A 16,687-nucleotide genomic window follows, 5' to 3' on the forward strand; every position below is an offset into this window, starting at 1 on the left:
GATATTGTGTGCATTCAAAATATAGTGCACGGTGTGTGAATGCACAAGTTTATATCCAATATATGCATGATAAAGATGTCAAAAAAGATAAACAAACAAACACAACATAATAAACATCGTAGAAATTAACAAACAAAAGGCGAAGCTTAGTCCAATATTTTCCCCAATAGAGTTGTCATTTTGTCGCTGTCTAACATCGCAGCGACCTTTAAAAAAAAAACATATATCTGGCATCTTGTTCTTATAGGGGAAAGGTCTTGTTTAAAAAGTCATGACCTAATACTATGATCACTAAGAACTCTAACTAGTCAACAGATATTATATGGTACAGGATTAGTTACGTAAAAAAAAAGATATTATCATCCATACAATATCTTAACTGAGGTAGGTTGCATTGTTGGTTTTTTCTTAAACTGTGAAGGGTAGGTTGTGTTATGTTATCGATAGTCTGCCCATAATATTCATGACTCTTGCGTCAATGAATATTCAACCAAAATCACGTTCAACCCTAGTGTTGGTAGGTATTACATAAAAAAAAAATATGATATTCTTGACTTTAGCATCAGTAAAAATTGAGCTAAAAATACTCTCAATTATAGTATTAGTGAATAATAATATCCCTGACTCTGACATCAGTAGATATTGGACAAATAATATTTTTAATTTTAATATTGGTAAATATTGCTCAAATTTAATATATTTTACTATGGCGTCAATGAATATATTTTATTTTTTATGTTTCAAGCACTGACTTGTTGTAAGTCTATTAACCTTAAAAATTAGAATTAAAGGTCAAAATATTTTTGATTTGATTAATGAAAGGGAACAAGGTTTCGTTATTATTTATTTAAAAACTTAGATATGTCAGTCAAATAGACCTTTTAATTTTGAAAAAAAATTAATGGACTTAATAAATTTGTTATAAAGCTAGGAAATGGGTGTGAAATGATGAGCATTTGTTTGACTTTTCTTTCTTGTAAAAAAGCTAAAAAGACAAATGTTTTTTTTCTTTTTTACAATGATGAGGCATGCAAAAACAAAAATGCAACTATTGGTATTTTTCAACATTTAATAGACTTGGTCATGCCATTCTTTATAAACTAAGTTCTGTAAAATCTCTATTTTATTATTATTATTATTATTATTAAAAGGGCAAGCTTGAAGTGTGATAAGATACAATACGATTAAAAATGCACACATGGGGATAACACATGGCCCAAACAAAGTACAAAATCAGACCTAGAAAACGAGCCCATTTGCACATATAAGGTCTCTTGGCATGCCTGAAAAACCCGGCCCATTTCCATCTTGAAGGTAAACCTAAAAGGCCCATATTGTACCAAGCAGCATGCACATCCCCAAAAAGAAATATGAATTATCATACAAAATCAAGGCAGGCGCAGTACACGCGTATTCGTGAACAATCATGTGTAACGCTTCATCTTCATCCTTCTAGCCTAGTTATCATTTGTGATATTATTATTATTATTATTATTATTATTATTATTATGAGAAATACTACTTTTTTGCTAGTGTGTTTTTTTCCCCTTACTTCTCTTTCTCTTCCAAGTCTCTCCCTTTCATATTAATATTTCAGTAAATTTCACTTGTAGTTTTATATCATAGATTATAAACAAATTTATGATTAATAATGTTTGGTGTATGGAGAACTATAAACCCTAAGGTTTAGATTTAGGATGTTCAAGTACTTTAACCTATCTTTTATAAGACATGGATTAAAATATTATATATTTTTTCAAGCAGTTTGGTTTTGTAGCTATATCTATATAATATTAAAATTTTTCAGCTTTCATTGAGGAAAAAAACAAAAAATATATATATGAAACACAATTTAGATATTGACTTGGCCCAAATTCTGGATTTCTCGCAAGTTATCTATGTTGATCTGGGTTAACTCAAACTTTTATTTTTTAAAAAAAAAAAATTTCACTAACTGCAACCAAATCTTGAGTCAATACGTGACCAAGTTAACCTTATTAGGTTCAAGTGAGTGGGTTGTATTTTATAACACTAAAAAAAAAATATTTTGATTAAATGAAAAGGTAACAAAACAATACCCAATGAGGTTGCCAATTGAGAACGCAATGCTTCCCTATCTCATGCAATTTCTCTTAATTTTATTTTCTATATATTTTCTCTTTCAAGTTTATTTGTTTAATTTGAATTTCTTTCTCATTCACAATTACTAGGTTTTTTTTTAATGGAATCTCAAGACAATGGCTATTTCACTAATCTCATGTATGACGGGTCCGACCTGAATACACAACTATCACAAGAAAATTATGATGTACTCATTCAGTACTCCAATCAAGCCATTATGCTATCTCAAAAACCATGTGAAAATCCACCTAAAACTAAGAAGATAAAGCAATGTAGCAACTTTAGGGACGAAGAGGATATTTGTCTTATAGAAATATGGATCAATACTAGCGTGGATGCATTATGAGAAAACGAACAAAAAAGAGAAGTAAGTTAAAAAAAAACAATGGTAGCACAAGTTTTCATGTTAGATTGATTTTAGAGAATTATAAAGAACAAAATAGAAATGGAATGTAAAAAGATGAATTTATTTGAAAAAAAATTCAAGAAAAAGAGAAACATGAAAAGACAAAAATAGAATGAGAAATGATTGTTATTATGCAAAAAGAACTTTTATTCAAACAACAAGAAGAAAAAAAGAGAATAATATTGATAGATACGATAAGCATACCTCAATATTTGATTAAATATTATGAAATGCGTAAAATAAAAATATTAGCTAAATAACATAATAGTGGTTTTAAGTTGTATATATTATTTAAATTTTCATTATTTCTTTAAGTATATGCATTTGTATTATTATTATTATTATTATTTATTTCTACTATAATAAAAGAATTTATTTTAAAGTGTTATTAAATAATTAAAAGTGAACATAATTTGAAGCAATCAACAACATAAAAAATTATATAATTACATATAAAAAATAATAAAACATTCATGACTTTATTTTAAAAAGCATGAATATAATCATATTTTTCAAAGAACCAGCTAAAATAAATTTTTAGTTATGCTCAAATATATTTATTTTTGTAGTAGGTTTTTTTTTTTTTTTCAGGGCAGAAAGGAACTCAAAACATAATTACTTTTCACATTTTAGTTTTGTAAAAACAAAAATAACATACTTTTCATTCATAAAAATTTATTTTTCATATGTGAAAACTTTTTTTATTTATTTTATAAATAAAAATTCATCAAACATAATTTTCACCAAATATATCTTTTAAAATCTTTTTTTTTTCAAGCTATAACCTCAAAAACTAAAACAACTATCACTACAGCAACAAAATAGTTCCATATTTTTTAAGCTTCTGTTGTTTCCCAAGCAGAAACCAAATAACTTTTGATTCATGGACCGAACACATAATTGCATTTTAGTTCAATAGAAACTAAAATAACATGCTTCTTGTTTTTAAAACTATTATTACAATGCAAAACATCAAATGTATTTTTAAAAAAATTTTAAAAAATTTATATATTTTTTAAATTAATATGTTTTCATATCATTTGATGTAATGATGTCAAAAATAATTTTTAAAAAATAAAAAAAATATTATTTTAATATGTTTTAAAATAAAAAAACACTTTAAAAAATAATCAAACCACGTTCTCAGACAACCTCTAAACGAGACGTTGCACTCTATAACTGTCTTAAGCATAAACGTACAACACAATAAACAAGGAAACTAGTTAGCCAAAATGATTAAGGAATTGAGCACCATATACAAACCAATCTTCTCTTCCCACCCCATTATATAAAGAATATCAACTGTTTTACAACCAGCAGCGAGCTACCCCTTGGATGCCTAAGCAGTAAACCCAAAATCTCCAGAACCATCGCGCACCAATGTTTCGTGGTGTTTATGGACTATACTCGTTACAAAATGGGATAAAAGAAAAAAATCAGAAGAGGAAATAAAAAGAATGTTGGCTACCTTTTTATCAAAAATTATCATTACAGCGTTGATCTCCCCAAAATGATCCCCATCCCTATGACATCATGGACTCTATGCATGGGGCACTTCTTGATTTCAAACACCGGACCACTGGGTCTCAACTCAGCCCCAGAAAGGCAAAGAGCAGAGGCGATTGAAACAAAAGAAAATCCCCCCCAACACCCCCAAAAAAATACAACAGGTGAAACAAGGAGAACAAAGAGTAGGCGTGACAGGCCTCTTCTGATGTAGAATGGACCAGACTCACCATGTAATGACTAACCTGAACCCTTGGCAGAGAAAGTCGTAGCCCCCCTTGTCCCACTACGCAGACTAACTGGGAACTCAAACATGCAAAGCTCCTCAAAAACTTTGAGCCTGATAATTCTTCAGGCCTGACTGACTTCCATGATCATTGAACTATGCAAATGCTTTAATGAGAATGGCAATGACTCTAATGAAATATGCATGAACAGGAAGCAATGAACAAGTTTGACCGCAGGCCCTCCAAAGCCTCTAAATTATGAAGCACCAGCAGTGGATGCCTTCTCCAATTTTTCTTTTTCAATCACTACCCTCCTCTGCTCAGCATGCTCGGCAACACCATTTGCCAGCGCTTGAAAATGAAAGTCTAGTGTCTGGGTAAGATTCTGAAACCTTAATGGATCTGATGCTTGCATGGCTGATTCAAGGGAACCAAAACAACAAAAGTAGCTGGTTAGATGGCAAAAAGAAATTAGTCTTAAATTATTTTTTTCTGTATGATAGCAAAAGAGGTTTCCCTTGCCTTTGATTGTGTCCACAAAGAAAATGAAAGGGTCCACCTCATCAATTGGTGATTGCAAATCCTCATCGTCACTATAGTCATCATCTGAGTCATCGTCATCGTCATCATGTGGACGGAAAGATTTTGCCTGTGATGTGCATATAGCAGGTGATGATCAAGAAAGTGTTACTAGCATAAACGAGTTGAAGAAAAACATGAAACAAACAGTTCAGAGAAACTTCAGCTAACAATCACAGGATAAATAAGTGCTCTATAAACCAGGGTTTAAAATTTTAGTTTGATACGAAAACAATCTCATAAATTTTAGTTTGATACGAAAACAATCTCATAAATTTTAGTTTGATACGAAAACAATCTCATGTAAAATTCCTAAGTGATGGCTCAACGCATCTCAAATAACATAAATAAACAACATGGTAAAAGATATAACCCACATAAATTAGCAATCCCAACACAGAAGTTCATCTGTGAGATACAGGAATCGAGATATATAAATGGCTTAAAATGAATGGTGATGGCATAAGGAAATCTATTGCAAGGTCAGAACAGTTCATGGGACATAGCAGCATTTTGGTTATGCAATATCCTATAAATAGACAAGCAGATCAAGAGAAGCTGGCTCCATTTGTTTCACCTTATTGGGGGCTATCAAGGATACAGAAGATGAAGAAACTTCAGAGCACGTGAGCAAACTACTGAAATTGTTTTAATGAAATAATTTGGCTGATAACACCAACCAAATACCAGTTTGAATTTTTTTTATATCAAGGCAGTCATGCCATCAAACAATTACTGGTTTTCCAAAAGAGATGCTACATATCAACAAGAAAACATAATGAATAAATCACAAACAGGCAAAATGGCAAGCCTTCTAATTTTAGTCAACTTTTTGGGCATTTATTAATTGTCTCTATTTCATGTATCCTTCGTTCAAAATATTCATGACAGACTGCTTTGCTTTTCCCAAAATAAATCTTCAACATTTCAAAATTTTAGATTTCCAACGATTAAACTACATGCTATCTTCTTTGAAAAAGGTCGGGCTCATCAGAGAATCAACTTGCATTGCCACCTGACACCTAATAATGTGATTTTGTAAAGTACTCTCCCTTGGTAGTGAAGAGGACATGAAAGAAATTAGTGGGGGGAAATGTAAAAGGTAATTTGAGAAGTTAAAGTGATGAAGTACGCGCTTTGATGTTTTTGAACATGAAAATGCATTTTCAAATGGACAAGCAAGCAAAAGTTAGCACTCTCCTGGGATAGGGAATAATTTGATTTCTCTTTAAACACACAGTAACTCAGGGTTTTAAGATGGAAGAAAAAAGTACAGCATGCTTAATTTTCATTTCAAATAAAAACAAAAATAGATCAAGGCTAAGAACACCACCAGCAAATTCAAGAAAATATGGGGTTAAAAAAACATGGATTCTCATTATGGATGAAATTATGAGAAGATGATCACACCTGTGCAGCTAATTTTTGAAGTTTAATGCTTTCAGCTTCATCCCCATCCTCAGCATCAACTCCCATTTCCTTGTCAGACTCATCAGCGTCATCATCTTCATCATCAGTCTGGAAACCATCCATATCATCAAGATCTTCAGCTTCTTCCTCCTTTGCAGCTTCTGTCCCAACACATGATGTCCGAAGAAGATCAATATTGATCCAAACATATAATGAAGTCATAGCTGAGGGAAATGAGCAAGGAGAGGAGAGAAGGACAGACTAAGACCTGCAAGTTGATCTTTGTATTGAACAAGGAGATCAAGAGTGGCTCTGAAAACACGCCCCAGAGCATCTCCTGGTAATTGATCCGCAGGGAGAGCAAGTAGTGATGTCAGTCCCAAACAACAAACTTTCTTATCATGTTCCCTGCACCACAAAAATCACTGCATGATCCACCAAATCATAGAAACCATTTAATGGAACAGAAGAAAGCAACCCACCACTTTACAGCTTATATGAAGCCCAAGGATTCCCAAGGATAGAGAAGACGAGCATAGGAAAAGTTACCTTTTAAAATTTGCCCGTACACCACTCTTTTTCACTTGTTCCAACATCTGGAACCAAAGAGTAAAGATCTCTGTAGCAACACCAAGTCTGTGCAATATGCTGAGGGTCAAAGCTGCATTGTAGTAAAGAGCATCTGCAACCTGCACAGAAAATTCAGAAGGCTATCCTTTTAACAAAATTTCAATTCAAACTTGAACAAATCGCTTCCAAATATAATGGGTCACCTACTAATGACAAATAAGAGGTTTGCTCAAAAAGGGAGTAATCTTGTTAAGCTGCCAAAAGCAATAACTACTAGCTCACATCAAAATACCTCAAAATAAGAGGTTTTGCAAGAATATCAAACAAGTCAGAATGTCAGATATCATTTTCCCACCAGACAACCAAATATCAGCCATAAAATCAGTATAGCCTACTATAGGGGGTGTAATAACTATGACACCTTATACCTCTCTAAGTGTGGGATGATGCCTACTGTAAAAAGATTAATCACTTCACAAAATCATTCTTTTCAGGCAACTCAAGAAACTGACCCAGAGATTTGTAAGTGAATTCCACCAAGCATGGGACTAACCCAACCCAAAGAGGTGCATTCCTCTAACCTCATCAATAGGAAACCTGTACTCCTACCATCTAGGAAGCTGACTAGTATGAAAATTTACAATAACAAAATGTATGAAAATGCTTCTGTTACCCTATCATATGGAATGTATGTGGTCATGGGATTTTAACAGATGCCTTGTTTAATAAATTCACCAGTTAAAAGGGGCAGTTCCAGTTCTCAAATGAAAATTTTGGTATCACCAGCAATAGTTGACTGACTCTCAGTCAGAGAGAGCACATGCAGACCCAATAAAAACATAATTTTAAAAGTACAAGATGTGATCAGAGGAGAAAATACCCAGGGAACAAAGGGGACTGAACAATCTCAATTTCTCAAGAAATGTATCTTTGATAAATTAACATGAAATTACAATATCCATAGTCTCTTGTAGAATCTTTGACAAGCCACATTCCCGTATTTGTGCAGAATATCAACAAGGAGGGGTAGCCAAAGCAGCATATGTGTTTATTCCAAGGAGTATGGAGTAACAATCCAAAGTTAACCTCATTATTATAACAAGGCATTGATTATTTCAAACAAACCCTGAAATTTGAGACTTCCCATCATCCAATAAAGACATGAAATTCGTATTTACAACCAAATACCTTACATGATTAGTTATCAATGCTATTAGTGTGAAATACATGCAACTTTCCACTATCACACACTCTAGGCCTGTCTGCTCGCAGTTAGGGTTACGAATATTGACTGCTTACATAAACAAGGTACAAGTGAATATTCAAAGTTTCAAACTACTTGACAAAATCAATTCCGAGAAATAATCAATCCATGAGAGAAAAAAAGGAGCAAGATATGGACTTCAGAGGGTAAAGTATACTCAAAACAGAAAAATCATGTCAAAGCATTTGTAAACATTATAACTCCTTACCACTTGCATAAGAAGACATTTCAAGTATAATTTATCAGTTCGACGCAACCGCTGAACAGTGATTCTCATATATGGCTCAACCCACTGATCCACTTGCCCTTTACAGTTCTGGAAAACCACTTCAATAAGCTTCGGTGCTGGTTCTATGTCACTGTCTTCCAAGTTTCCATCTGCCATTATCTGCAAAGGAACATAAAACATGACCCAAAAAGAGATCAATAGATAAAATAAAATAAAGAACATTCAAGATTGTCATCTATTAATTCTCCATGCTTCAATTGCACAAAAAGAAAATGAAAGGTGATTAATAATTCTAAAATATCTCACCGATGAAATCATGTTCCAAAGGCTTTGTTGGTAATCCAGTTCCCTGCATGCAAGGAAATGTGCAGTCCCCCTAGATATATAGTTGTCCAGTGGAACCAGAATGTCTGCAGCAAAACAAAACATCATAAGAACTGTTACAAGGACCAAAGAAATCGGTCCATAAAGAAATATAGCCTGAAAAAAATATTAAATGCATCAAAATATAAAGATTTTAATTCGTTCAATCACAGACCCTTGATTTTGTTTTCTTGTTCAAGCTACTAAATAATATTGCAGTTCAGGAACATTATTTTTTAGCAAATCATAACAATGAGGGTATAAAATACCAATGAAAGAATTAGCTTCCACAATGTTACTAGTGACAAAAGAAGTCGTAACAATGAACTAAATACATACTTGGAAAGAAATCAATTGCCCATTCTGCCAATGCTTCAATCATCAAGGGCCAAAGAGACCACATTTCCGTAGATATTATTGGAGAGAAAAAGGTCATATATGAAACAATTTCCAAAACTTCCTCAAACACCTCTGCAGAAAGATATCAAAAAAGTGCTCAATCTCAAAATTGCATCAATAGAACAAAAGGCTTACTCAATAGCATGCAATCAGAAACAACTAAGATTTTGACAAGATTTAAGGACCTTAATTGATAATTTGTTTCCAACACTTTTGTCATGGCAAACAAAAAAATAAAATCCTAATGTAAATTTAAGGAAAAGCACAGAGAATAGAATTGCCTCAAGTTTCCAAAACATTTGATGGTCTTGCTTTAGCATATTTTCAATCATGTGACAAGCTGCCACAGAATATAGATTTACATGCTATAAGGCATAGATGTCCCATTCCCAGGGGAGCAACAGAAACGAAGAATGGATTACTGGGAGTTCCTCAGGGAAAGAGAACTCCTCAGTTGCCTGCAAACAATGTTGCAAACCATTCTCACTGGATCTGAGACAACCAGATAGGCAAGCACAACCAAATTAACTAGAGCAAATCACACATGCAAGTTCATATATCCCCAAGTGGACATCAAAGACATCAGCAGGCGCCACTAGGACAAGATAAGACAAGCCACCGGATCAACACATACCTTGGCCATCAGTTGTCAACATTCTACGCATTATAGGAAGCAAAGTTGGCTCAACTTGGACAAAAAGATCAGGTAGCCTGCTGACTGACTCAAGAATTGTGCTTATTGCACGCAAACAACCAACTGCTGCTAAAGCACCAGGATCATCAGCTTCGTCGTCAGCTTCTGCGGTATTCATACATCTCCAAAATGCAGCTGCCTGAACATAAAGGTATAATGTCAGTCTCAATTAGACAGAAATGTCCAACAAATATAGCATCTAATCAGAACTGGTAAGCATTACCAAATTCTGGCATAATCCAAGAGCATATGGTGCCATCTCCTCCCCAAATTTGTCCACTATAGTTTCCAAAGTAAAGACCAGGTCCTCATTCTCTACCTCATTCATTAGTTTGAAGAACTCTGGAAGGGAGGAAGAAAAGGAAACCAGTCACATCAGCACTCTTGGAACCTTTTTAACAAGGGCTAATTGATCTATTCTATTAATAAACAGTAGAGTTGAATGAAAGGAAAAACTACAAAAAAATGCAGTGACGTAAATCAAAAAAAGATCTTGTTAACAAAGAGAAGGCGAGCTCTATTTAACTGACTTCAGAAATTAATGTCACAAACCAAAATGAACTGTCAATAACATGAGCATAACCACTCACCATCAAGAAGTTGAGGAAGAATCGGACGAATCTCATTTAAATCTGTCATGCACAGAACCCATTTAGATAGAAGGATGGATGAATGGAGAAATATAGAAAAAGAGCTAGAGAGTAGCAGCTTCATACCTTTGCAGGCTTCAACAAAGCATCGCAATGCAAAAACTGAGTCAACACGCACAGGAAGCTCTGGATCACGCAACCCAGAAACGACACTGTGCAAGGATTTACGGAAATTGTTCTGGTCTGAAAAGTTAATGTGGGCATATTGTCCTGCAACCCATGCAGCCTAATACCCACTCCAAAAAGAAAGAAAAGCATAAGCTCACTCTTAATAAATTAACATTTATGCTTTGTAATCTGGAAAACCCAATTAAGATTAAAGTCCTGGAGTCCATAGCAATGGGTATAGCTAAAATATAAAATACCAAACAACAGAAAAATATGTTCAAGGAAAAAAGAACTGAGCAATAAACCTTTGCTCTAAGGTGGCCAGCAGGACTGCTGAACTCGGGGAAAACATGTTGCACTAACATACGCTCCAGTTCAGATTTGTAAGGGTCAGTCTGTTTCAGTTTATCACAAAGTGCTCCAATAGCAAGTAGAGCACCATCCTTTTGTCGATAGGGTTTATATTCCACTGGTGCTTCATCATATCTACAAAAAAACCAGCAATAAGAGCACCATTAAAGTACCGAAACAGATTTCCATCTATTGCAAACCTCAAAATGAAAAGTACCTCTTAAAAATTTCCACTATGAATAGAATGAACTTTTGAAGGTTCTCCTTCCCACGTTTTCTAACCAACTCACTGACAAAGTCCATGGAAGCGGTCCTGGGACTATACAAATCTTCAATGATATCTGCAACAAGGTACATCATGATGACTAGAGTTTATGGAGAAAGAGCTGTTGTGGCTGTGAAGGGTATACGATTGTTCAAGAAAGTGTTTGGTAATGATGCTGTTAATGTGTTAAATGTTCAATTTAAAAATAAAAAGAAAGAAAGAAAGACAATTAAACAAATGCTATCAATGATATTTTTGCTGTTTATCAATTCAAGCACCTCCAAAAGCATCAAATTAATAATTCTCCAAAACATTATTCAAAATTATTTTTGGAGACAAAAAATAATCTTGAAACTCAGGGCTTTTTGTAACCAAATGGTCTATTGCATTCTATGGCAGGGTAATCACCTCCCACAAGTCCAACAATAATGCCAAAGCATCTTAAGTCTTTCAAGCAATGGAACCAGATTTTGATACTCACCATAACCCTTTCTCACATACTCATGTGGGTCTTCATCCCAGAGTTTTTGATCATTGTCATTGAAGCACATAAGAGGAAAAACTATCTCAAAGAGAAGAATGTCAAGTCTTGGTTGCAGTAGATTATACATGCTATTCTTTGAGATGCTGCATGTAAACAAAAATCAGTATTACAACATTAGCCTTCAAAAATACACTATAGCAGCAGTGCAACAAAACACAGAATTGAAAAGGGAAATGCTATTGGATGCCCTTAAGGCACTAGTTAAGGAACTAGTTTTTGGTAGTTAGTGAAAAGTTTGCAAAATGTGTAAGTTTGGTTATTAAGCATTGGATTTGTGATGTGAATAGATGAAAAGTTCGAAATTGTCTAATTATTACAAAATTTAGCTACAACAATCTAACACTAACTAAGCTTAAAAAGTGCCCTAAGGGCATCCATTAGACAAACCCAATTAAAAATATTGGTAAAACTGTGATGACCAACTTGTCACAATACAAAAGGCATAAATTTATGTGCTCTAGAAACCAGGCACATTCATTTTCTGTTGAGTGCATGAGCTTGAGTTTCTTTTATCATGTGATCAAATGATAAACGCTTACAGAGCAAGGGGGGAGGGGATAAGAACATTTAAGTAGAAAGATGAGGAAGAACATGCTATCAAAAAAGACAGTCAAACCCTAGGGGAAGCCATGGGAAAAAAATCCCATGAGTGCAACAGTTTGGGTCTAAAGAAAGCATGCCATTCACACCCGAATTGATGCATCCAAGAAAAACAATAACTCCCAAACTGGTGCAATCACAACAACAAGCCTTAATCACAAGTTCCTGACCCCAAATAGTATGAAGAAACAAAATAGATCGGAACACTGCCAATCAGAAGTTTAAAACACTGGAAGATGATATATATGATAATGGGAAGATTCAATGAGAAATAAAATGTGAAGAAACAAGAATATGACTGCAGTATTTGTGAGAAAGCATATTTCACAAACCTGTTGCTTAGATACTGAAGAATTAGGTTGATAACTCTGTCAGGCAAATAGCCACCAGCACGAATCACGTTCAATAGATTCAAGTGGCACTCCAAAATTTTCGCAGCAAAATTATTCTGAAACATCTGGGCGAAAGCTTTGTTTTCTGGGTTTTGAAGTTTCAAGTCTCCAAACCTACAAGTGTTTTAAATGGCCATGACACTATAAATTACATGCTCGTCCCAACTATTCTAAACTCATTTCAAACACCAAAACATTACCGAGTGTATAGCCTGTTCAAAATGTGAACCGTCCATTTCTTCACCTTCCACCATCCCCATGACTTCCTAAGCTCAGGATCCACAGGCTGGCCCTCTACAGGAACAGGCCTCTCCAAAACATTTAAGAAAAGAACCATCCAAGCATTGAAGACATTTGGATCCAAGAGTTGCTTTGGAATCTCCAGCTGATAATCAGTGACAATAAATTAAACTTGTAAATCATAACCACAAAAATAAAAAGCTTGTGTCCCCAGAAATTTTCTAGGAAAACAAATCACATACAGCACTGGGATTTTTCCTAGTTCAAACAAATAATATATGTATCATTGACAGCATACCTCTTAATGTATTATGAAATCAAAAACTTTACTTTATTCCTAAACCAGGGAAGAAAAGCATTGCACAAGCTTTAAGTGGTAGTTAAAACCAGAGAAATATGATGGAAACTTAAAAGGTTTAAGATGCATACTATTTTTGTACACTAAAATCCATAAGCATTGAGTGACAATATTAGGTCTATTTCTAGCACAGCAAGTAATTAAAGAGTATATGTTGAATTACTACAAATTACAACATGTACAAAACAGCTTTAACCACTAAAGGAGAGCAGATTTCCTAATTGCCATTAGCTGAACCGAAGGATAAACAAGTAGGGGAACTTCAGTATGGCTTACATGGCATCTCAAGATGAGCAAAATCAAGTCAATTAGCAAAACAAAAGTGAAACACGACTCACCATGATAGATAAACAGTAACATCAAATAATCAAGGAATCCATAAAACAGAATTTACATTAGTTCACTATTGAACTGCCATTTCAGAGCTTACATATATAGATGACCAGAATATTTTACAAATAAGCTTGATCAAATCTGCTACTTCCAGAGAAGGATTCGGTATCTGGACAAGCTTGTTGAATAAGTTGAGAAGATGAGAGAATGTCTCCTCAACAATGCGATAAACAGGTGTCCTCTCCTCATCCGACTTGAACCTATGAAAACAAAATTTTCAGACAATTTATTGAGCTTTGCAACCAGACTCACAAGCAATGTGTTCATTGCATGGAAGAATAAGTTGGGTGACAAAGCAGTCTAACATAAACAAAACCTAAATTTCTAATCCTTAAGTCAACTTAGTATAGCAGCTCAGATAAAGCATTCATGGACGTTGTAGTACACTAAAACATGGAAACCCAACGTGAGGACTGAAAAGTGTCCCAAGATTCTCATGCCACCATTTATTTGTCCAGCGAAGGTTCCTTTTCAATGAAATAAAAAGCATCCCTGATGAAATAACAGAAAACAACCAACTTAAAAGCACAGGTATGTGTGCCAATTATATAGCCAGCAAATAAATGACCGTGGTGTTTTTTTTTTTTTTTGATGCCCAAAGATACACAAGCAAATAAATTATATAATGGTGTGTCTCACCAGCACCGCGGGCCAATTGTTCAAAACAGGTCATTACATCAAGCTCAAATGTCATATGCAAGTTAGTTATTTATATGTCTTTCCTGTTTTTAGTGGGAAAATGATCCCAACACCAATGGTTGGATGTTTAAGAAACAATAAAAGAGAACCGCGAGCATGTTCAGAACTAGAGAAAAAGTCAAAAAGCATAGTGATTGGCATATTATCTTGGAAACAAATCAAAATGTCAACAATTAGCACATCCTTACTCGTATTTTCTAGAAAGAATCCTCAACACAAATAGAGCTCCATATACTTGCTGATCTTGTAGGTTAAGCTTGATCCAATCCAGAAGGTGAGGCCATTGCTCTGGGTAATCAGCATGGATCATTGTTTTAAGACACTCACCCAGTTGTACCCTATATACATCATGACATAACATTTAACATTAGAGGAAGAAAAAGTAGAAAACCCTCAACGGTCCATTAAATTTCAACGCACATTCCACAAACAAAACCAAATTTTGAGAATTTAAAAGAAAAAAAATCAGGAAATCATATTTATCCTACAAAACACAGCTTAAAAGTAAGAGATTGCAAAATTCAGGAGAGAGCAAAATCCCAACAAGTAAATACCAAAATGATCGGTGAAACAGTAGAAATCAAACAACTATACCTCAATAAAGGCGGAACGCGCACAAGAAACACAAGGATGTGATCCCTCACCATAGCTTTATCACTCGCAGAGATCTTTGGTAACTCACCTACAACAAACAGCAAAACCAAAGAAATAGCAATCATCAAATAATCAAAAACAAAGAGAATTTTCAAACAGTTGGCATAACTAATTGAAGACAGCATACCAGGCTCATGGGGTGCCCAATTCTTGGCAATGAAGTTCTTGAAGTGAATACTAGCTACTTGACGCACAGCCATATTGCAATTATTGTCCACAATAATCTGCAGCAACCTCACAAGATGCTGAGGTGTGTACTGAAACTGCAGTATAATCACAAAGAATCAAACAAAATTTTAACCTTAAACAGAAAAATTAAACAAGAAATGATTAATTATTCAATCTTGAACCTGATCGAGTCTTTGCTCGGCGTCTTTGCGTTCGTCAGGATTGGGGCTAAGAGCAGCTTGTAGGACAACAGCGAGGCTAGGGATGTCCATATTTTTGTTATGATTATGGAACTGATCAAAGGATAAGGAGTGATTGATCGATCGAGGAGATTTTTTTCCTTATTTTGGTTATGTCTATTGTCTAAACCCTAGCTGGATAGTCGTCGTCGTCGTCGTCGTCGTCGTCGTCAACTAGGGTTTAGACAGAGAGAGAGAGTGGGTGAGCGCGTGCGTGTCGGGGCTGCGGAGAGAGACAGCTTGTGGATGTAGTATTTAAATTATTAGGGTTTTACGGTTGTTTAACTAAAAGGATTAATGACGTCCGTAACATGACATATACACGTATACACATGGATTCCTTGCTTTTTACCATTTATTTATTTATTTATTAGAACTTTTAGTGTTTGTAGGTTAATATATTATTGTTGTTGTTTTACTCAAGAATATTTGGGAGGAAATTCAAAAAATATATTTCACCATGATATTGCATTTGTCATGTCAAGGAAAAAATAGAAATAAGAATATTTGTGTAACATCTTAGTATTTTGGTACAAATTTCATGTAATAAATCCAAAATAATATAATTTTTTTATATTATAATTTAAAAATTTATCAAAATTTCGACAAAATTTTATCTATATTAGAAAATTTTAAGTTACCAACTAAATTTATTATACTTTAATAAACAATCAATTCACATTTCATTCATTATTCAATATTCTTGAACTTATCACATTATAATTTATCTCATCACGTCAATCATATTTTAACTATTAGATAAATTAAATTAATATTCATCAACAAAATAATTGAAATACAACAATATATAATTTAAACTAAGTATCATTTAACTACTATGTTTAAAATTAATACAAACATTATCAAAGAAAAATTATACTTTAGATAATCATGGATTTATCTAGTATGTAAGTCCAACAGCTCGTAAAATTCCTTGCATGATAATAATTACATTAAAATAATTAACATACATGCTATCATCCTAAAATTACATAAAATATGCAACATCAGTTATGTTCTTATATAATACAAAAACAGAAGAGGCTTCATGATCTACTAATCACGACGAAGCTGCGAGGACCCTGAAATCATTTTATACCACTATTAATTAATTAATATGACAAAATATTTTTTTAATATAAATTAATGAATTTACTAGTAACTAAAATATATATTTACATTAAGAATTATGTTAATAAATAACTTAATTCCTCTTTTTATTAATTACATCAATCCCTCGAATATTCCAAAGATTTTC

The 16,687-nt window shown here is 33.8% G+C and overlaps 1 protein-coding gene across 1 annotated transcript; it reads right to left on the minus strand.

The window, feature by feature from the left end:
- Positions 1–3,783: 3,783 nt before the first annotated feature.
- On the minus strand, positions 3,784–15,664 carry LOC7466184 (importin beta-like SAD2). The gene is made up of 22 exons (XM_024595344.2): positions 15,373–15,664; positions 15,150–15,285; positions 14,963–15,050; positions 14,557–14,706; positions 13,707–13,869; positions 12,879–13,063; positions 12,619–12,792; positions 11,624–11,769; positions 11,095–11,218; positions 10,832–11,012; positions 10,485–10,644; positions 10,359–10,400; positions 9,992–10,110; positions 9,709–9,907; positions 9,015–9,146; positions 8,619–8,722; positions 8,292–8,471; positions 6,799–6,938; positions 6,518–6,657; positions 6,250–6,410; positions 4,783–4,909; positions 3,784–4,677 (listed from the first exon to the last, which is right to left on the minus strand). Exons 1-22 carry the CDS (start codon positions 15,460–15,462, stop codon positions 4,517–4,519), a joined length of 3,102 nt encoding a protein of 1,033 aa, XP_024451112.1. The 5' UTR covers positions 15,463–15,664; the 3' UTR covers positions 3,784–4,516.
- Positions 15,665–16,687: the final 1,023 nt, after the last annotated feature.

Source organism: Populus trichocarpa, chromosome 2, assembly GCF_000002775.5.
Source record: "Populus trichocarpa isolate Nisqually-1 chromosome 2, P.trichocarpa_v4.1, whole genome shotgun sequence".
Lineage (NCBI taxonomy): Eukaryota > Viridiplantae > Streptophyta > Magnoliopsida > Malpighiales > Salicaceae > Populus > Populus trichocarpa.